This window comes from Guillardia theta (assembly GCF_000315625.1).
Source record: "Guillardia theta CCMP2712 unplaced genomic scaffold GUITHscaffold_168, whole genome shotgun sequence".
In the NCBI taxonomy this organism is placed as follows: Eukaryota; class Cryptophyceae; order Pyrenomonadales; family Geminigeraceae; genus Guillardia; species Guillardia theta.
The window spans coordinates 89,653-110,360 of NW_005434508.1; the positions used below are offsets into that span (position 1 = coordinate 89,653).

Genomic DNA, 20,708 nt, shown 5'->3' on the forward strand with positions numbered 1-20,708 from the left:
CAAGAGCGACGCGCTGAAGGACCGAAGAAGTCTTGTTGTAGTCCTTGAACAGATGCGTCCCAGGATCGCGTAGAAGCACGACACCAGCAGCAGCAGCATGAACGCGTTCATCAGCGGCACCACCGCCCTCCCCAGCGCCGTGATGATTGTGTGCGAGCTCTTCACCTGTCGGAACACAAGCGCTACCCTGTACCTCCCTGTCAGCCTCCCGTCTCCTCACCAGCCTCGCCCCTCCCTCCTCCTTCCTCCTGACCTGAAGATCCGCACAAGCCCCAACACCTTCAGCTGCGGGTCTGTCTCGAAGGGAGTGACTACGAGAGAGATGACGACGACCATGAGGTCCATGATGTTCCAGGGGTCTGAGTAGAAGGGCTTGAAGTGGTTCTCGGACATGGCGAACGCTGCTACCGACACCTCTACTGTGAAGAAAGCTGTAACAAGTATCCCTACCGTCCTCACAAACAATCCATCGCTTGATGACGCCTCGGGCAGGCTCTCTGCCTCGAACACATCCACGAAGAAGTTGAGGAAAATCAGCACTGACATCACTGCACACAATCGTCACCATCTTCCTGAAGGTTCAACTTCTCTCATGGGCTTTCCCTCCATCTCTTGCTTGCTCTGCTTCTCTTCCTGCCTCCTTCTCGCTGCTTACCTATGTGTGTTGTCCGCGCCTTGATCAGCTTCTTCGCCTTGAAGCGCAGCCACAGATACTTGCTGTCCCCGATCTCTTTCAGCGCATTCTCCTTCCGCTTCGCCTTCATCGCCAGCTTCAGCCCCGTCGACATGTCCTTGTGCCATTCCAGGCACTCCGCCTCCGTCTTCATCCGATACACGTACGTACGCCCGGAGTTGTGTCCTCCCTCTACCGTGCGGATGATGAGGCAAAGCTTCTCCTCGCGCTCACTCTTGTTCTCCCCCTCCATCATCAGCTGCACCACCTCATGCAGCGGGATGTAGTCGATCACGGTCTCGTCGTCCTCGATGACGCCATCGTCGTTGAGGAAGCAGATCATGCGGTCGGTGAGGACGACGCCTTGTGTCTTCCATGTGACGACTGTACCAGCGATCTTCTTCTCGAGGATGCCAGATCGAAGCTGCTTGCCGCATTCTCGCAGCTTCAATTCCTCCACCAAGCTTCCATGAATGCTGGGTTCCGAATTTTTTCTCTTCAACAAGTTGAGCGGTGAGTTTGATCCCTTGGGTGCGCTTGCTGCAGAGGAAGGTTGAAGTTGAGAAGGAGACAAGTCGGACGAGGAGGAAGACGCCTTCATGTCTTCTATCCTCTTGGACATGGCGCGGGACACTGTAGCAGACGCCACCGCCATTCCCATCCCCAAGTCAAACTCCCCAGCCTTCTAAAATGCATACACCCCCTACCAACCCCCTCACCCCATTATCCCCCTACCCCCCTCAATCGGAACACCCTCAACACCATCTACCCTCTTCGCCCCTTCAATGGTCATCAAAATCCACCGGTTCTGAGAGGACCCTACCCTCAAACGCCCAAAAGTTCTCAGTGAACCACCCTCCTAAACCAATGACCCTACCACCCTCGTTTCCCAAAACCACTACCCCACCCGCACGTGTTGGTCGCATTCCCCGACAAAGCGCCCCAGCACCCTTTACATGCAGCATCTGATTACCCCTGTCCACCTCAGAATATTGGAGGGTAGGGTATTCGGTGTTGTAGTATATATTCGGCAGGAAGTTTACTTCAGTCCACTACCCCTCCCCTTAATCAAAAGTAAACATCTACCCCCACTTTTACTACCCCCACCGTCCCCTCTACCCCACATTGCAGTGACACCTCACAGGAAACATGAACTTAGCTGGGCCCGGCCGCTCCCCGGGCCCCGCCGGCCCGCGATCGTCGGAGGCTCCGAGGCTCCGATTTCTGAGTCAAGCCCAAGCCTTGAAGTTCCGCTCGGACTGTTCGGTGACCGGCGCCGCTCAGTGCACTTTCGGGGTAAAGCCAGGGACGGTCACCATGCGCTGACTACACGTCCAGTGCGGCAAGGATGCTGGCCTTCACTTTCAGGGTACGGTCAGGGTATGGTCATGCCAAGGCGGTTCTCCTCATGATGTGTTAGTACGTCCGGTACAACTTGTGGTATCATTTGAACCCCAACCCCGCTGACAAACTTCCAAGCAGTGCCAGGCCCTGGTTCATACCGGGCTGCTGCATCATGATCCGGCGATCAAATGATCGGACCGTTAGCCGGGGCGGGCTGGGGCGGGCCCAGGGGCGGGCCCGTGAATTGTGGGGGAGGAGGGCGATGAGCAGCAAGATGAGGCGCCCTTCCTAGCGATCAAGCGCTCGCTCGAAGCTGCGAGACAAGTTGAAGCAACCCTCTCCTCCTCTTCCTCCTCCTCCTCCTCCTCCTCCTCCTCCTCATCATCATCATCCATCCTCCCCCTTCCCCTCCCCCTCCATCCTCTTTCCCCTCTACTTCTTTTTCTTCCTCCTCCTTGTCATCCTTCCGTGTGATATCTCTCCCATCATCCTCCTTCTTTCTCCTCCTCACCGTCACTGAATTGCACCTCTTGATCCTCTCTCCCAACGCTCACGGCATCTCAGCCTGTAATCACAGCATGATGAAGTCAAAGTCATCGTTGTCCCTCGCGCTCCTCCTCCTCCTCTGCTGCTTGGACTCAAGCGTCCAGCAGAAGAAGTCCAAGAGCAAGCGGGGAGGAGGAGGGGACAGTGGCGCCATCCTCAAGGCCAAATTCGCTGCCCAGGAAGGAGCAGCAGCGCTGGACAAAGGGAACTTTCAACTGGCCATGAGCAAGTACCAGAGGGCGGTTGAGATGGACCCGGGGTATTCAGACTACCACACTCAGCTCGCTACAGCCCTCCGGGCGATGGGCAGGAAGGACGAGGCAGCGCGCTCATACGAGGCCGCGATCTCCATGATGGATGAGCCCAGGAACAAGGCGGGAGGAGATCAGTACTGGGCGGCTGTCCACATCAACCTGGGATACCTGTACGCGGAGGGGGGAGGAGGGGGCTTGTTCGAGGGCGCGATGGCGCTGGCGGCAGAGAAGTTCAAGGTCGCCACTCAGCTGATCCCGCAGTTCGGAGAGGCATACACGTACTGGGGGAACGCGTACCAGGAGATGGGGAGGTGGCAGGAGGCTCTCGATGTCTTCATGCTGCTGCTGGAGAGGGTGCCGGCCTCGTCGATGGAGGTAGAGAAGCAGGCGACAGCTCACTTCCACATCGCCAACTGCTGGGGGGCGCTAGGTAAGACGGACAAAAGTCTTGAGGCGTATAAGGAGGCGACAAGGATCAACCCCAAGTTTGCGGCCGCCTACACCAACATGGGGACGATCCACCAGGGGAGGAAACACAACGAGCTCGCACGGGAGTCGTTGGAGCTGGCGGTAAAGATCGACCCGGAGCTGGCGGAAGCATACACGAACCTGGGAATCGCGATCCAAGACCTCGGGGACTCGGAGACGGCAGTGAGGCTGACGGAGCTGGCAATCCGGCTGAAGCCTTCCATGGGGGCAGGTTACAACAACTGGGGCCGCGCGCTCGAGAACTCCCAGCAGCTAGAGAAGGCGCTGGAGGCGTACAAGCTTGCCTTGAAGCATGGGAGCTCCTCCTTCGCGGACGCGTTCTGCGCCAAGGTCTACCTGGAGCACTTCCTGTGCGGATGGAACACTCTATCGACGGACATGCGGCAAGTGTCGAAGTACCTTGAGGAGAACCTCCACCCCAGCCAGGCGAGCAACGAGCCGTGCGTCCAGCCCTTCCGCGCGTTCGCGTATCCTCTCTCGCCCATCCTGTTCATGAATGTGACCAAGAAGGTCGTCGACCAGGAGCGCGTGCGAGTGCCCGCAAAGTCTATGTTCAAGACGAGCCCAGCTAGGCACCTGGACCCGCGGGTGGATCGGCTGCGAGTCGGGTACATGTCGGCAGACTTTGGGGGGCACACGGTCGGGTCACTGATCCGCAACCTGCTGAAGATGCACAACCGGCATCGGGTCGAGATCTTCGGCATCGGGATGATGAAGGGGGATGGAACAGAATGGAACATCGACATGCAGACAAGCGTCGACCGATGGCTGAACATTCATGCCATGACCGATCACGCTGCCGCCTTCGCGGTGCGCTCCCACTCCTGACTTGCTTCTTCTCTGACGCTCGTGCTCAGGTCGATGCCCTCGAGGCTCACATCCTGGTGGACCTCAACGGGCACAGCAAGGGGTCGAGGATGGGGGTGCTCCTGCGACGGCCTGCTCCCATCCTCATCGCGTACCTCGGTTACCCCTCGACGTCCGGGGGGCTCGCCGACTTTCTGATCGCCGACAAGTGGGTTGCGCCTCCTGAGACGGAGCACCTCTACTACGAGAAGCTCGTCTTTCTCCCCTACTCCTACTTCGTCAACGACCACCGCCAGCTCTACCCTCGCCCCTTCGAGCACTCTCCCACCCGCCAGGAGTACAAGCTGCCGTCCTCCGGCATCATCTTCGGGAACTTCGGGCAGCTGTACAAGGTTGAGCCGAGCCTCTTTGACGTGTGGGTGCGGATTATCAAGAGGACGAGTAACACGTCGCTGTGGCTGCTCAAGTTCCCCAAGGAGGCTGTGAAGCGCCTGCTCAAGGAGGCTGACAAGCGCGGACTGCCGCGCGATCGGCTGGTGCTGACGAGTCTCCTGCCGATTGACTCGCACCTGGCGATCAAGGCGGTTGCTGACGTGGCACTTGACACCAACATGTTCAACGGGCACACTACAGGAGCCGACACGCTCTGGTCGGGCCTGCCGCTAGTGAGCCTGTCGGGGGAGCAGATGCGCTCGAGGGCGGGGGCGAGCATGGCGTACGCGCTCGGGGTGACGCGATGGCTGGCGAGGAGCCTGGAGGACTACGAGGAGATCGCAGTGAGGTTGGCGTCGAAGCCAGAGGCGATCAGGAGGGCGAAGGAGGAGATGGAGGCCGGGATTAGGGACTCTACTTTCTTCGACACGGCCTTCTGGGCCAAGGGCTTCGAGCGATCCTGGTTCCTTATGTGGGAAGCGTTCGCAGCAGAGGGGAAGGCGCAGAGCCACCACCTGGTTGCCAGCAGGGAGAGGCTGGAAGAGTACGGGAGCGACTGGGAGCCGCAAAACCTGATGATCGGAACATCGCGGCATCCTCGGAGACAAACCCCAGGGGGTCCCAAGGTACTGCTGGCTATCGCCTCTTCCCACTGACTCGCGCGCAGCACGACCCGCTCGGACTGTCGGAGCAGGACGACGCCTAACGACTGTGCAATGGGATGCTTTTGACAGATATTTCATCGAAACCACGGGGGCAAGTCCTCGGGCCCTTCCTCGTCCTCCTCCTCGTCCTCCTCGTTGCGCCCCGTCGTGACTCTCCTCTTCCTGTTCGAGGACGAAGACCTTGGTCGTGATGTACTGACTCCCAGCCCTTGATTCTTGGATTGGGTCCTCCTCTTGGACCTCTCCTCTTCCAGCAGCTCTTCGTGCTCAAGCTGCCGCAAGTAATCGTCGAGCTGCTGCTGACTGGTCGGAGGTTCGTGGAGGTCTGCTGATGCAGAGTACCTGGAGGAGGTCAAGAGCGACAAGATGCGCGGGCCAACCACCTCCTCCTCGTCATGTCGACTTGCACGTACTCGTGGAGAGTTTTGCTGTGGGCGTCTTAGGGAAGAGGCAGGAACGAGGAGAGAGGAGAGAGGACGGAGGAGGAGAGGACGGAGGAGGAGAGGAACAGGGAGGGCTGAGGAGGCTTTGGGAGGGGAGGAGCTGCTTGCCTCAAGGCCACGTGGCCATTGAACTCGCTAGTGTCAATCGCATTCTGCCCCAACTTGTTCGCGTCCGTCACTCGCGCCCCGAGCGCGATCAGCACATCGCACATGTCCCCGTCTCCTCTCTTCGCCGCGTAGTGGAGCGGAGTGTATCCTTCCACCTGCGGCGTCGTCAACCAGCCTCCCTCCTACCTCCCGCACTCACATCCCTTGCCCGCACTCCCGCGCCGTTGCGGACGAGCAACCTCAGAGCCTTGATGTTGCCTGAGAGGGCCAGGAGATGAGCCGCGCTCTGCTTCTTCTTGGAGTAGTCGCAGAGCGTCAAGTTTGCTCCTCCTTGGATCGCCTGCCTGACCTTGTCGAAGTCTCCCTCCAAGCAAGCCTCATACAGCTTCCTCGTCTGATCCGTGACCTGCGCCTCGCCAAGACCTGCAGGAGCTTTGAGGAGTTCTATCCCTTCGTCCTCGTTCACTTCCTTGTCCTTGCCTTCATTGCCGTCCTTGCTCTCTTCCTCTACCTTGACCTTCACTTCATCCTCCATCTCCGTGTTCAACGGCTGCTCGTTCCCCTCCAGCTCGCTGCCTTCCGCGTCCTTGGAGTCGCTCAGCAACGTCGCAGTGGGCTCGAGACCGAGAGCCTTCCTCCTCTGTTTCAAGTAGCTCTGCACGCCCTCGCTCCCCAGCATCTTCGACAGGAACTGCCTACAATCGTCCACGTCTTGGAAGGACTCGGTCAATGACTCTGAGCTCTCCATCCTAGGAGGGCGACAGGACAAGACTGCCGATGCCCGTGTGCTGTTCTCCGGATCTGAGATCTCCTCCACGCTGTCACCTAGAGGGGCTCCTGGGGCTTCTCCTCCTCTCAGAGCTAGCGAGGTGTGTGGTGCGATGCTGAGGTGGCAGTGCGAGGCCCGTCGGAGAGGAGGAGAGGAGGAGAGGAGCGTGAAGTGGTCATAGAGGAGGAGACTTGACAGCAACGTCAAGAGAGGAAGTCGCTGACCGATAATCCTCACACCGCTGCTACATGCAACACATTGGTCGGAAAACATTGATCGCCCCCTCCTCGTCCCTCGTTCTACTAGTCCTTTTCCTCAATGATTGAACGAAGCATCACCCGTTTCGTATGATGCAAGGTATGAGATGTCGGAAGACAGGTGGCAGGAGCAAACTTGGTTGGAGGAGATGGAGGATTAGAGGACCAAAGCAGGATTAGGGAAGGACATGGAGTCAGGGAGAGGGAGGAGGGAGGGGATAGGACGTCAGGGAGGGTGCGGGAGGGAAGGAGGGGGGGGGGGGGGAGGAGGAGAAGGCGAAGGAGCGAGAAGCAAGTGGGGAAGGGAGCAGAGTCTAGGATCCACTCAGGGATTGATGTCGAGTAGGGGTGGGTGAATGAATTATAGGGGGTGATGTGGAATTGAGAAGGGTACATAAATCTTCAAATTTACGATATATTGGGGGTAGGGGGTACTCAAATTCCTTTGAAGGGTAGAGGTCACTGAATATCTAGGGGGTGGAGGTAGAGGGGAACGGCTAGGAAGTGCCATGGTGGACGGCTGGATGGGCGCTGCGCTGCAGCAGCTAGAGGGGAGGCACCCAGCCATGGCCGCGCTCCTTCACATCCTCATCACTGCTCTGTGCACAATGTCCGCGGTAAGACGTGCGATTCGGCATGAGAGGAGGAGGCGGGGACGTCAGTGTGGTGACGTCTCGTCAGGTTATCACCACCACCCCCATGAACTTTGCAGCTGGGATGCTCTTCGGCATCCTTCCTGGAGCCGCCATCATGAATGTCGGATGCGTCGTTGGGAGCATGGCAAACTTCTTCATCGGGCGATACGTAGCAAGGGAATGGGCCAGGAAGAGACTCCAGGAGTCCCCCACATTGTCTGCGCTCGAGGCGGCGCTGCAGAAACGAGCTGTCTTCATCATCACCCTCGCGCGTCTGTCGCCCGTCTTCCCCTTTGCCATGGTACGTGAGATGCTGCTGCCGCGGCTGGTGGCTGACGAGCATGCTATCGGTCCGCAGGTCGGGTATGCTCTCGGCGCCTCTGCGGTGACTATGCGAGACTTTGCGGTAGGAACTGCCGTTGGGCTCTTTCCGGGATGCATCCTGTACAGTTGGATAGGAGTGAGCATGAAGGATATGAGCAGCAAGGAGGGAGGAGGAGCCGGCTCGTGGATCAGTATCATGATCAGTGTTGCTTCCACTATCGCCATTTCGATCTACGCCAAGAGAGTGTACGATGACGCCGTCAAAGACTCGAGCAGGACTGCAGTGAACAAGCGAGTTTGACGTGAAGCGTCTGTGAGGATGAGGTGAAAACCTCGTCGGGTCTCTTACGGTCTCTTGGTGCAGATTCTCTGATCCACAAGTTCCTCCGGCAGCCATTTTAAATTTTTCATGCTATCCTTGAGTTCGACTTCACTGTTGCCCTGCCGAGATTTCCGATGGAACTTTTGTGTTTATTCCAGGTTCTGCCTACTAGTGTGCAAACAATGTCGTCGAGCTTTCTTTCGTGTTCGATTACATGGATACTATCAGGAGCGATTCGAGTGTCAAGAAGCCTGGAGAAGAAGCTTCAGAGTAGAACGCGACGGCATGCACGGCTCTGCTCCTCATTCTCGTCTTGTGCTTTCATCAAAGTAGAAGTCTTGTAATGAATTTTCCTTCTGCATCGATTTGATCAACTCAAATATGCAGCGGGCTTTCGGTGAGGACCTTTAGATTAATGTGACAAGGTAACGATCTAACTGTTGAGAGAGATTTTCATTTCTAGAAATGTTCTTTTGAGGGGAAAAGTGCATAGCAGAGAAGAACTTCGAAAACATCGAGATTATATTCAAACATCCTCCCTCGCTCATTTGACCAAACGCAAATTACATTTCCCCTCCTGCTCCTCCCTCGCTCACACAAGTCGCCCATCCTGTGAGAATGTCGCCTCCGTCCTGTAAGCTCGTTCGTATCGGCTCTCGTCTTCTACTGTACAAGCCCCTTCATGCCCCCATGATCTACGCCCTCCCTTTCTTCCTTCCCGCCCCCCAAGTAGCCATGCCTCGACCCGAAGGGCTCATTTGCGCTGGCCTACCTCCGGTCTATGGATCAGATCCTTCCACGTGACTATGGTGTCTTCCCTGCATGCGGCCTCGTCCTCCATCGCTTGCGTCTCGCTCTGAGCGCTTGCTTCCGGCCGAAGCACGTCCTGAAGGCCTTTCATCTTTCCAAACGTTCGGTTGCCTTGGTTGACCACTGGCCAGCTCCAGCCGCCCTGAGGACATGTCAGCTGCCGCAGACAGAGCAAGGAGTAGATGCCGTACCTTGGTGCTGATCGATCGTCTCAAGGACCACGAGCAGGCCTTGGAGGCTCTGACGAGGACGGGGAGCGCACGGGAAGTAGGAAACATGCTAGGAGCTTCGTAGGCGGTAGGTGAGTGAGTGTGTATCACAGTGTATGAGGCGTTGGGTGTGTGTAGGGAGGGGGAGGTACAAGTGAGGCTGAGGAGGGGAGGAGGCTGAGGGAGAGGAGGGGAGGGGAGGGCAGGAGAGGACGCGGGAGCGGATGCGGGAGGGAGAGTGGAGGAGGATATTTATAGCGGGGAGTCGATGAGCCGGATACGTAAAATGGGGCCGGCGATATGACGGGCGGTGATGGGGTGAGGAGGGGTGGTGAAAATGGGGGAAGGGGGGTGGGTGGGAAGGGGGCGGTACATGACTACAAGGACACACTGACCGTGATGGGTGAAGATCAGCAGTGTTGTTCTATGACTGCAGTGCTCCATCACAGTCGACCTGTGATGTCCCTAGCCTCACTCTGACGTGCTGCTCACTCTCTCCATTCTCTATGTGCCCGCTACTTGTCACTTGATCAGAAAGTAGCAAAGTTTCCATGCTGAAAGAGAACATCTGATGATATTGATATATATCGAACAAGCAGGTGTGGTTGGAGGGTTGAGAAGAGGGCAAGCAACAGTTTCAGGAGGTCATTGATCGATTTATTGTTATCAACATGCAACTCGTGTGCCTCAGTATGTAAGCAACTAGAACTGTTTTATCAGCATCGAAAGCAAGAGTGCGCTGGCCTACCTCCGGTCTATGGATCAGATCCTTCCACGTGACTATCGTGTCTTCCCTGCATGTGGCCTCGTCCTCCATCGCTTGCGTCTCGCTCTGAGCGCTTGCTTCTGGCCGAAGCACGTCCTGAAGGCCTTTCATCTTTCCAAACGTTCGGTTGCCTTGGTTGACCACTGGCCAGCTCCAGCCGCCCTGAGGACATGTCAGCTGCCGCAGACAGAGCAAGGAGTAGATGCCGTACCTTGGTGCTGATCGATCGTCTCAAGGACCACGAGCAGGCCTTGGAGGCTCTGACGAGGACGGGGAGCGCACGGGAAGTAGGAAACATGCTAGGAGCTTCGTAGGCGGTAGGTGAGTGTGTGTGTGTGTATCACAGTGTATGAGGCGTTGGGTGTGTGAAGGGAGGGGGGAGGTACAAGTGAGACTGAGGAGACTGAGGGAGAGGAGGGGAGGGAGGAGGGGAGGGGAGGGGCAGGAGAGGACGCGGGAGCGGATGCGGGAGGGAGAGGGAGAAGGGTTCTAATAATTCATAGGCGTATCCTCGATACGTAAAACCTTTGGGGGACGGTGGTAGGGGTGGTCCTGGGGGGAACACAGGGGATACGTCGGTATCAGCGTCGGTATATGATTGGCTATGATAGGAGGGGTGGGGTCATATTGGGAAAGAGGAGGGGTGAAGGGGGGAGGGTACGTGACCAGCATGTTTAGTCCTGTGTGCATAAAGCCGTTACATTAATGTAACGATACAAATAGCAACCAACCAGCGCGACATGTAGGTGATGAACGAAGTCTGGACAAGACCTGAGCAGCTGAATGAAGTAGAGAAGATTCATCAGCCCAGTGGGTGTCACAAACTCTCTTTCACAGTCCAGCAGGTTTCACGGCATCTTTTCCACAGTTCCAGTGCAATCTCTCTGATGGTAATAACATTCGAACTTGGAGAAGAAAGAGTTGAACTCCTAGAAATAGACTGAAACGAGCACTTCATATCATCCAACATCCCTTGAATGTGATTCTTCTATAAGATACGAACTGATCAAAATAATGTCAAACAGTCACTGCTGTCATGTCAAGTGAACAATAGTAGTAGGAGCAGGAGCAGGAGCAGGAGCAGGAGCAGGAAGAGTATCTCAGTAACGAACATCGCAGTAAACGAGGAACAAGACGATTGCAAGCTAAGGCTACCAAACGCCCACAGGCCACAAGCGATTGAAGATTGTTTCTTTGTCAAAAAAATTGCATGAGAAAAGTTGATTACTATGTTGTTTGTGATTCCGCCGTGCAATGACAGGATCGTATTCACACCACAGCCCATTCGTGCATGATGCTGGGCACAAATGTGATGCTAGTCCAATCTCGACCCTCCTGCTGCTCTGCTGTCACCGAGTTGTCTCGGCAATTCCGACGGTCACGGTGGCTCGATGGGGAGGAGGAGGATGTGAGTATTTTATAAGTCATTACAAGAAGGAGGGGACGGGAATGCTGAGAGAGAAGATTCCGTCCAGGATCCAGTCGGGTTGCTTGTGGTTGGTGACGTCCAGACAGGACCTGAGACAGTCGCACCACCTGCAAAGCCACCAGCTCAGAACGCTGCTGGCCGCGTGCACTTGGGGAGAACCTCCTGCGATCCTCTTCGGAGCTGGAGGAGAGCAGGTACGTCAGCCCTTCCCCGTAATTGGTCTCTAGCACGAAACAGTTCGTCCTGCCAAGAGACATAAGAGACATTAGTTGCACCCAGCCATCCTGCTAGTCCTCATCTTGCCTTCCGTAGGCGTCATCGACCACCTTGACCTGCGCCAGCGTCAAGATGATGGCAGTCACAGAAGCGACGCGCTCACGCTAGTTGAGTGATCTAGCGTGATCCGCTCGATGGCGATGAGCTTTCTGCTGTCCTGATAGTAGTAGAGGCTCTGCGAGCAGAAGGGTCATGGCGATGGATACAGGGAGTGAGGCGACCTGGTCGACAAGAACAAAGTATCTTGGCTTCCAGATGCCACTGGGGCCATCGAGACCAAGAAGGGTGCCTTCGCAAATGGTTTTCAACTGACACCATTTGTCATGCTCATTGCCTCCCTGTCCCTGGGTCACCTCTAGAGACTCGGGGACCCAAATCTGCTGCGATCGCTGCAAGTTTGATGGGTAGGATGGATCTTCTCGGCTGCTGACAGAGTATACGGAGGGCAGGCTTTCTTCCTTGTAGTCGCGAAAAACAGCAGCTGACAAGAAGCTAGTCACGAGTCAAGATACACAATCATGAGACTTACGTTCATCCGGGAAGGAAGTCTTGACGACGATGGGTGCTCGATTTCTGTGCAGGTCTCCTTCATCCTGCGGATATCTAGTCAGCTTGTTTCAACAGCCGAATCAAATCACCTTGAAGACGAACTGCTCTTGATGTTGAGAATTGAGATGATGATGGTCGTTGTAAAACTGGTTTTGATCATGAGATTGCAAGACTTGAGCAGCCGCAGGGGGTTGATAGGAAAACAGTTGAGCGTATGGAGCATGGTCAGTGGAGAAGTTAGAAGACGTGTAAGCGGTCTGAACATCGCTCCTGTTCAAGATGTATGCTGGAGTACTGTCATAGATCCTGTGATCGGCTTCCAACTGCAAGGGCTGGTCCGCCATCGATGTCTCATTCTGACCATGATGATATGAACATCGAGACAACAAGGCCGAGGGGACTCACCTCGGATTCAGAAGACTCAGTGATTTCAAGAGATTCAACTTGATCACAGGCGGCGTCTTCGTATGTAGTGTCTCTGAACAAGTCTTTCTGCACGTGCTCGATTCGAGGCTCGTCAGGGAGTGTGTGAGTTATCATTTGCCTTCCTGATGACGCCATGTTGTCAAGCGATCCATGTTCTTCTCCATTCGCATGCCGCTGGTTTGAGATTCCAGTGTTGTTGTTTTGAATCCTATCCATGGAAGAGGCTCAGGTTCGGACGATATCGTGTCCTCCCCATGATACTCCGCTGGTGATTTTTTGGCAACGACTTTTTGAGCAGCAGCCCCAGAGTAGTGGGTCTGAATCTCAGAGTAGTGGGTCTGAATCTCACTGATTCGCATGGGAACGAGCGATCGTCCGTTCAGCGAGCTCAAGACGTCATCTTCTTTCTTCGCAGATGTGATTACGTTCGCTTTGAGGGGAACAGCCTTCTCTGCCTCAGGAGTTGCTATCGGGGCAGTGACGGGAGATTGGTTCGGTTTAGCTGCAAGAGAGGTCAGCCTATGGCATTGTTGTTACACGTAAAGGTCATACCGATGGACTTGGACGGAGCAGACCTTTCATCTTCTCCTGGTGTTGAGCCTGCAACGATGGGCTTCTCGGCTGACTTGGATGGCTCAGCTTCTGACTGGATGAAAGCAGCTCGAGCCATCTCAAAGCGAGCGTGCGCCTCAGCACGTTGCCGGTCAGCTGCTTCCTTATCATAGATGTTGTCTCGCTCCATCGCTGCGATGTTCTCGAGCGTGTCGTTGAGCATTCGTTTTGCCTTGTCCAGGCTGTCTGTCGGATTTCTCGGAGTCTTCGGCGTTGGAAACGATGCCTGCGGCGAACATTTCATGGCTAGCTCCTTATCCAGCATGGCCTTTGCCCGCGAGACCGGCCCATCTTCCGAGCGTTGAGGTGTCCTGTGCTTAGTTGCGGGAAGAGGCGGCTCTTGCTGCACTCCAGGAGTGTCGAAGATGGAGCTAAGCTTCAGAATCACCTTACCGGAACCTGCCATGTTGAGTTAATCATCCCAAGAGGTAAGCTTCATCAGCATGATACATCAATCCATAAAAGTAGGAGAAGCCTAAAACAGACATATACCGAGCTGAGCTCGGCCTTGGAGAAGAGCAGCAGCATTAAGGCACTGGCGAATGGATGGGGCAGCAGCAGCAGCAGCAGCAGCAGCAGCAGCAGCAGCGTTGCACAATAAGCATTGCAGCAGCAGCGTTGCACAAAAAGCACAGCAGCCGCGACAAGAGCAGAAAAAGCAAGGGAGAGCAGCGGGATCGGCGGGAGCACGAGCACGAGCAGCAAGAAGAGAAGAAGAAGAAGAAGAAGAAAGTAAGGAGGAGCAGAGGCAGGAGGAGCCTCGGAGCAGGAGGAGGAGCAGGAGGTTCATCGCTCACTTCGCTTGTCAGCGTCTTCCGGCATGGTCCACGGCGTTTGACTCAGTGGGCCCAACGAGGACCCTACCTCCCCCCAGGAGTTTTTGACCCTAATGACCCGTCCATTTGACGACCTTCAACCAATCATATCCGACCACCCGTCCCAGTGCAACACAAACGACTCGTATGGTACCCCACCCTATGAAAGCTTGGACAAATCGGAAAAGTCCGAGTGAACAAGGTGGGGGTGGGGTGTCACTGCCGACGGATGGAGGGTACTGCAATGTAAGGATGGTACAAAAGTACGGAGTAAATGGACGGGTGCTTGTTTAGCTTCCAGGGTAGGGTACTGCCGCCGGGCTGCCGGGCCGCCGCCGACTCAGCGGCCGGGCCGGGCCAGCTGAGATCTCGGGGCCCCCGGGGATCAAGTTCACGAAGTCACTAGTAGACTCCCGATGACGGCAGAGAGCAGCACTGAGGGCATTGACTCAGCGCGGACTAGGCTAGTCCGGAGGCTTCCCTTAGCCTTTAGAAGGATTAGCATGTTCAGCTAGTAGAAGGTCTGTTCTCTCCTCATGCTGTATTGTATGCTACGCTGATCTAGCATCGCTAGTAACACAATGATCACTGTAGATGTCTCACCTCATTTATTTGAGGGATGGAGTGTTAATCTTTCATGGCTCGTTGGGACGAGAACGAGCGACGTTTGTGAACATGAAGATGCTAGGGAATAAGCTTTAGAGATGGTTTACGATCACAGTTGTCATGGAGGAAAGGCGAAGACCATTTTAAGGGTAGGTATCCTTTCGTACCGCAACTCTTCTGAGGAATGTCTTCCAGCGAAAAAGTTTCAAACAGCGATCAGTTCAGTCCCGCACAGTCACTCGAATTTAATTTCATTAATTCTATCTCCTGACATTGCGAAGTTCATCGAGATGTCTCTCGGATCATGAGCGCTTGGGAGCGTGATGATGGGAGCAGTCAACTAGCTTATGGTACGTTTTGTCGGTTTTCATGATCTGTCCTGTAAATCCCTGACAGTTTCATTGCCGCATACGGCACAATGAAAATAAAAGTATTCCTTGTTTTCATGAATGCCTGGCCTGTTCGGATTGAATCATACACGATGCAATGGAATACATCAAAAGCCCTTAGATCAAACTTTCTTGATCATCTTTGTATACGGAACCGTGAAAAATGGATAGATCATTGAACAAAGTGAAAAGTGAATAGATCATTGAACAAAGTCAATTCTGTTGGAGCATCGCTCCTATTTATGATTTGTTGGAGGTGTTCATTCAGTAATGCTATGAGCGATATTTCTGTCTAGACCAATGTTTCCATGTCGTGACTCGCTTCGATGGCTTCAGTGTTAGAAGCTCTCTCCAACACACACTAAATCACGCACTGTTCTCAATGCCATGAATGTAGTGTTGTTCTAGTCGACCAACTACCCAAAGGAGAGTACATCTTCCATCAGAGCGACTCGTGACACTCGGTCGCTCTGGACAACCACCAAGTATATTCAAGATACACTCAGATCATCAAATTTGGTTGGAAGGGTGTCTTCATTACCTATGAGTTTCAGTACATCAAAGACTACCAGCGGAAGAGCCCGAGCCGAACATGTCATCAAGGCCGAAATCAAGCGCTACAGACCCCCTCTCTACATCCAGAAGTTGATCTTGTGCATTCTGCTGGCGATCTAATGGGTCGGAGGCTCCAACGGTTGTGATGTGCCCAATGCCTGCTGGCTTGATTCTGCGATGCAAGCGCGTCATGGCAACATGCAGTCGGGGGTCATGGGCGAGCTTAGCACGACGCAAGACTTGACATCGGGTCTTGATGCTTCCCGGTCTCTTGTTTCTGTCTCTACCGCAGTTATCATCTCGTGCTCTACCTCAACAGCACGCAAAGGCTCGTGGAATGGGAGCTCGCGGACGCTAGAGCGCAGAGGTCGACAAGTTTATTGTCAGATGCAATGCAGACTGCAAGGAGCATTGCGTGTTGAGATCAGCGAGAGTCTTCGCATCAGATCTTTGACGCCGTCAAGCTCGCAACGACGGCAAGAAGGACTGTGGCAAAGGACGTGGGTGCCGAGCCCATAGCTGCTGAGCTTACTTTGGACACAGGTGTTGTTGCAACCGCTGCTGTCGTGCTCGAGGGACAGCTGGTGTCCGCACAACTGCCGTCGGCCTTGGACGATGCGATCATAGTATCGAGAGCAGCGCTAGAAAACTCGCAGACGTTGGAGTAGGCGGTCCTCATTGAGCTGCAGCATTGCGCTACCTTAGGCTCAGTCGTCGTCGAGGGGCATTGAGAATCAGAAGTGCATCCCACCATCCCTGAGAATGTGAAAGAGGCAAGCGCGCAGTATGTCGCGCAGTCGGATCCCTTTGCCTTCTGCAATCATGAAACCAGTCACTATGCTACAAGCACGCTACTCTCTGACTTACATTGGTAGTGCACAATGCGTCAATGGATGTCTTGCATGCTGTAGCGTTGAACGTGGCTAATTGCAGAGTATTATTTAATGATGCAAGGCCTGCATCAGCCACGGTTTGCGACGCACAGCTCCCAAACTTCAAGATCAAGTCAGGACATCCCCCTATGACAAGCGTCAGCTCAAGTATCTCTCAATCACCCTTGACAGGCATGAGGGAGGTGGATACGCCGCGACGGGAAGAACGAGGAGGAAGATGTGAGACAGGAGGAGGAGGAGGTGGTGGTGGTGGTGGTGGCTAAAGAGGAGGAGAGAGGAGAGAGATGGCTACCAGCAGCAGCTTTCTTCTCTGCTTTGTAGCATGTGCCAGCAAGAGCAGCTGCTACGAGCGTGAGGGATAGAAAGGCTCTCAGGGACAGCATGGCGAGTATCGCAGTTGTAGCGTTGCCTCTTCTTTGTTTTCTTTATTACCCCTTGGGAACTTTTGAGGGAAGTTAACATGGTCTGAATCACCCTCTGAAATTTGAAGCATCAATAGGGCATGTTTGTAAGATTTGAAATGTTGCTGAAGTTGAACGAGGCTACTATCAGTCAGTACTGACAAATGATACTACCACTAACTGATGAGCAAAACAAGAGAATTCTTTATATATTGATATTAAAGTAAGTAACTGGTACAAATATGTTTACCATATATATCACTAATTTACTCATTTGTCAGTACTGACTGTGGGTACAAATTAGTACCAGAGTTTTGAACCTGAAGCATTTCAACGAGCCCTGAAAGATCCAGTCCTTGTTTAATATTGAAATTTCATCGGAAGATTTCAGATACTAATTTCGTGCGAGCTCGAATCTGATAGTAGCCTCGTTCAACTTCAGCAACATTTCAAATTCATTCCGTATTTTGAAACAGGTTTCGGAAAGGGATATTGATATTGAAATTTCAACGGAAGATTTCAGATACTAATTTCGTGCGAGCTCGAATCTGATAGTAGCCTCGTTCAACTTCAGCAACATTTCAAATCTTACAAACATGCCCTATAGATGCTTCAAATTTCTGAGGGTAATTCAGACCATGTTAACTTCCCTCAAAAGTTTCCAAGGGGTAATAAAGAAGTCAAGAAGAGAACGCTTCAACTGCGATACTCGCCATGCTGTCCCTGAGACCCGGCCTTTCTATCCCTCATTCCGTATTTTGAAACAGGTTTCGGAAAGGGATGTTGATATTGAAATTTCAACGGAAGATTTCAGATACCAATTTCGTGCACGCTCCGAGTCGAATCTGATAGTAGCCTCGTTCAAATCTTACAAACATGCTATAAAGAAGAGGCAACGCGTCAACTGCGATACTCGCCATGCTGTCCCTGAGAGCCTTTCTATCCCTCACGCTCGTAGCAGCTGCTCTTGCTGGCACATGCTACAAAGCAGAGAAGAAAGCTGCTGCTGGTAGCCATCTCTCTCCTCTCTCCTCCTCTTTAGCCACCATCTCATCCTCCTCTTCCTCCTCCTGTCTCACATCTTCCTTGCGCGTCGCAAGCCGTGGCTGATGCAGGCCTTGCATCATTAAACAAGACTCTGCAATCAGCCACGTTCAACGCTACAGCATGCAAGACATCCATTGACGCATTGTGCACTACCAATGTAAGTCAGAGAGTAGCGTGCTTGTAGCATAGTGACTGGTTTCATGATTGCAGGAGGCAAAGGGATCCGACTGCGCGACATACTGCGCGCTTGCCTCTTTCACATTCTCAGGGATGGTGGGATGCACTTCTGATTCTCAATGCCCCTCGACGACGACTGAGCCTAAGGTAGCGCTATGCTGCAGCTCAATGAGGACCGCCTACTCCAACGTCTGCGAGTTTTCTAGCGCTGCTCTCGATACTATGATCGCATCGTCCAAGGCCGACGGAGGTTGTGCGGACACGACAGCAGCGGTTGCTACAACACCTGTGTCCAAAGTAAGCTCAGCAGCTATGGGCTCGGCACCCACGTCCTTTGCCACAGTCCTTCTTGCCGTCGTTGCGAGCTTGACGGCGTCAAAGATCTGATGCGAAGACTCTCGCTGATCTCAACACGCAATGCTCCTTGCAGTCTGCATTGCATCTGACAATAAACTTGTCGATTGATTGAAGAAGTGGCTTGAGACCGAAGAGAGAAGCTTGAGCAGCCAACTGTTTGTTGGATTATTTCAGGTATAGTCAATTCTGTCTATTGTAGAGATTTTGAGACTGTGTTGCTGATCAATCTTGATTGAGCTAGTTACATTAGGTTATTCCAGCCTGGGTAGGAGCCGAGGGATCATGCGAGAGAGCAGGCGATGAACGTGTCGGCTTGTTACAGAAAGGGTAACAGGGATCAGGACAAAGAGCAGTAGCGCAAGGCTCCTGTGAGGAGGACGGCAAGACTCATGCGAGAGCGATACTGCAAAGGCGGCCCGACCGTTGGCTGGTGGCCCCTGTGGCAGCCGTGCTTCTGCTCTGCTCTCTGCTCTGGTGTACCAACCCGAGTGCCCCCCGGCCTCTGTCTTCGAGCGCCGCAGCAGTGCTGCTGTCTGACTTCTCTAGCTGGCTCGAAGTTGTCGCCATGGCTGCATGCACTGGGGCCCTGTCCCCCCTTGGGTTTGAAGGGTTGCCCGAGGAGGTGAGTGGAGGGGTACTATTTGAGGGATAAGGAGGGGTAGTAGTCGGAAACGGTTTCAGTCAAACCTTTTGTTGGGAAGGAAGGGGGGTGTAGAGGCTCTGGTAACTTATGACGGGAAAGGGGTGGGTGGACAAGGTTTATATGGGGGGTAGTCGAGCAAGGGAAAGTGAAGAGTGATGTGGGTCAAATGAGAGAAGAGGATCAGTCATGGCAGCAGTCATGGTGGAAGTAGGGAAAGAGGGAGGAGAGATGGATAGAGGAGAGGAGGAGGGAAAGAGAGATCACAGCAAGAAATGAAGAAAGACAGAAAGAGAGAGAATTATGAAAGAAAATGAAGAGATTGAATGAAGGGGGAGAGAAGCAGATAGTGTTTGCTGCAGGATGATTTCATTGATTGCGAGCAAGATCTCTGACAAGATTGAAGCATTTACAGGAAACAAGATTGCACATATGAGGGAAGTTCTTTGAGGGGGAATTCTTGAGTGACAAAACAAGATACTGACTGAAAGAAAATGGCTGCATCAGTACCAGTGATTAAAGCAAACCAACAACAATCATCAATGAGAAACGTATCAAAACCATCCCCAGAGATTCGCTCTCTCGCAAATCTGCAGCATGACAAGACATTCAAACTAGCAGAATGCGGCAAGCAGCTTCGATCTGGCATCCTCGAGAAGAAGATCGCTGGTACAGTCGTCACATGGAAGACACAAGGCGTCGTCCTCACCGACCGCATGATCTGCTTCCTCAACGACGATGGCGTCATCGAGGACGACGAGACCGTGATCGACTACATCCCGCTGCATGAGGTGGTGCAGCTGATGATGGAGGGGGAGAACAAGAGCGAGCGCGAGGAGAAGCTTTGCCTCATCATCCGCACGGTAGAGGGAGGACACAACTCCGGGCGTACGTACGTGTATCGGATGAAGACGGAGGCGGAGTGCCTGGAATGGCACAAGGACATGTCGACGGGGCTGAAGCTGGCGATGAAGGCGAAGCGGCAAGAGCAAGAGCTGCAAGAGATCGGGGACAGCAAGTATCTGTGGCTGCGCTTCAAGGCGAAGAAGCTGATCAAGGCGCGGACAACACACATAGGTAAGCAGTGAGGAGGATGGAAGGAGGCAGGAGGAGAAGAAGCAGGACTGGTAGGGAGGGGAAGAGCAGGACAAGCGAGGGAAGGAGGAAGGAGTGTTGAGATGTGGTTGCATGTCGTGCTTGATGACATTCGGCAGACACGTCGGTACTGACGGGTGCGTGCAGTGATGTCAGTGCTGATCTTCATCAACTTCTTCGTGGATGTGTACGAGGCCGAGGAGCTACCATCCGTCTCGTCTCTAGAGGGATGGATAGTCCGACTGGTCGGTATCGTCGTTACAGCTTTCTTCACAGTAGAGGTGTCGGTAGCAGCGTTCGCCATGTCCGAGAACCACTTCAAGCCCTTCTACTCAGACCCCTGGAACATCATGGACCTCATGGTCGTCGTTGTCTCACTCGTAGTCACTCCCTTCGAGACAGACCCGCAGCTGAAGGTGTTGGGGCTTGTGCGGATCTTCAGGTCAGGAGGAAGGAGGAGGGAGGGGCGAGGCTGGTGAGGAGACGGGAGGCTGACAGGGAGGTACAGGGTAGCGCTTGTGTTCCGACAGGTGAAGAGCTTGAACAGAATCATCACGGCGCTCGGGAGGGCGGTGGTGCCGCTGATGA

At 54.0% G+C, this 20,708-nt stretch overlaps 10 protein-coding genes across 10 annotated transcripts in view; 4 read left to right on the forward strand and 6 right to left on the reverse strand.

The window, feature by feature from the left end:
• Positions 1-1,334, reverse strand: part of GUITHDRAFT_120042 (hypothetical protein) — a gene marked incomplete at both ends in the record, with an annotated part of 3,743 nt that extends 2,409 nt beyond the window's left edge. The window contains 3 exons of the mRNA XM_005820697.1: positions 23-187; positions 254-548; positions 656-1,334. Coding sequence (XP_005820754.1) covers positions 23-187; positions 254-548; positions 656-1,334 — 1,139 coding nt within the window. The remainder of the gene's footprint in view (positions 1-22; positions 188-253; positions 549-655) is intronic.
• Positions 1,335-2,598: 1,264 nt separating this feature from the next.
• Positions 2,599-5,201, forward strand: GUITHDRAFT_81153 (hypothetical protein; the record flags this gene model as incomplete). Its single annotated transcript, XM_005820698.1, has 2 exons — positions 2,599-4,116; positions 4,164-5,201. 2 exons carry the CDS (start codon positions 2,599-2,601, stop codon positions 5,199-5,201), a joined length of 2,556 nt encoding a protein of 851 aa, XP_005820755.1.
• Positions 5,202-5,649: 448 nt separating this feature from the next.
• GUITHDRAFT_120044 (hypothetical protein) lies at positions 5,650-6,440 on the reverse strand (the record flags this gene model as incomplete). Its single annotated transcript, XM_005820699.1, has 2 exons — positions 5,650-5,916; positions 5,961-6,440. The coding sequence occupies 2 exons, from the start codon at positions 6,438-6,440 to the stop codon at positions 5,650-5,652; spliced, it is 747 nt and encodes a 248-aa protein (XP_005820756.1).
• An 862-nt stretch (positions 6,441-7,302) lies between these two features.
• Positions 7,303-8,183, forward strand: GUITHDRAFT_155944 (hypothetical protein). Its single transcript, XM_005820700.1, has 3 exons — positions 7,303-7,404; positions 7,469-7,723; positions 7,781-8,183. Exons 1-3 carry the CDS (start codon positions 7,354-7,356, stop codon positions 8,045-8,047), a joined length of 573 nt encoding a protein of 190 aa, XP_005820757.1. The 5' UTR covers positions 7,303-7,353; the 3' UTR covers positions 8,048-8,183.
• A 639-nt stretch (positions 8,184-8,822) lies between these two features.
• GUITHDRAFT_120046 (hypothetical protein) lies at positions 8,823-9,156 on the reverse strand (the record flags this gene model as incomplete). The annotated part of the gene is made up of 2 exons (XM_005820701.1): positions 8,823-9,020; positions 9,070-9,156. The coding sequence occupies 2 exons, from the start codon at positions 9,154-9,156 to the stop codon at positions 8,823-8,825; spliced, it is 285 nt and encodes a 94-aa protein (XP_005820758.1).
• Positions 9,157-9,774: 618 nt separating this feature from the next.
• Positions 9,775-10,151, reverse strand: GUITHDRAFT_120047 (hypothetical protein; the record flags this gene model as incomplete). The annotated part of the gene is made up of 3 exons (XM_005820702.1): positions 9,775-9,789; positions 9,836-10,015; positions 10,065-10,151. The coding sequence occupies 3 exons, from the start codon at positions 10,149-10,151 to the stop codon at positions 9,775-9,777; spliced, it is 282 nt and encodes a 93-aa protein (XP_005820759.1).
• Positions 10,152-11,569: 1,418 nt separating this feature from the next.
• On the reverse strand, positions 11,570-13,551 carry GUITHDRAFT_147705 (hypothetical protein; the record flags this gene model as incomplete). The annotated part of the gene is made up of 8 exons (XM_005820703.1): positions 11,570-11,614; positions 11,662-11,733; positions 11,780-12,039; positions 12,088-12,151; positions 12,197-12,253; positions 12,513-12,655; positions 12,883-13,035; positions 13,086-13,551. The coding sequence occupies 8 exons, from the start codon at positions 13,549-13,551 to the stop codon at positions 11,570-11,572; spliced, it is 1,260 nt and encodes a 419-aa protein (XP_005820760.1).
• Positions 13,552-15,513: 1,962 nt separating this feature from the next.
• GUITHDRAFT_147706 (hypothetical protein) lies at positions 15,514-16,786 on the reverse strand (the record flags this gene model as incomplete). Its single annotated transcript, XM_005820704.1, has 5 exons — positions 15,514-15,821; positions 16,043-16,106; positions 16,262-16,324; positions 16,378-16,529; positions 16,696-16,786. The coding sequence occupies 5 exons, from the start codon at positions 16,784-16,786 to the stop codon at positions 15,514-15,516; spliced, it is 678 nt and encodes a 225-aa protein (XP_005820761.1).
• Positions 16,787-17,722: 936 nt separating this feature from the next.
• On the forward strand, positions 17,723-18,415 carry GUITHDRAFT_120050 (hypothetical protein; the record flags this gene model as incomplete). Its single annotated transcript, XM_005820705.1, has 3 exons — positions 17,723-17,813; positions 17,920-18,008; positions 18,062-18,415. 3 exons carry the CDS (start codon positions 17,723-17,725, stop codon positions 18,413-18,415), a joined length of 534 nt encoding a protein of 177 aa, XP_005820762.1.
• A 1,152-nt stretch (positions 18,416-19,567) lies between these two features.
• On the forward strand, positions 19,568-20,599 carry GUITHDRAFT_120051 (hypothetical protein; the record flags this gene model as incomplete). Its single annotated transcript, XM_005820706.1, has 2 exons — positions 19,568-20,102; positions 20,268-20,599. The coding sequence occupies 2 exons, from the start codon at positions 19,568-19,570 to the stop codon at positions 20,597-20,599; spliced, it is 867 nt and encodes a 288-aa protein (XP_005820763.1).
• Between the last annotated feature and the right edge of the window lie 109 nt (positions 20,600-20,708).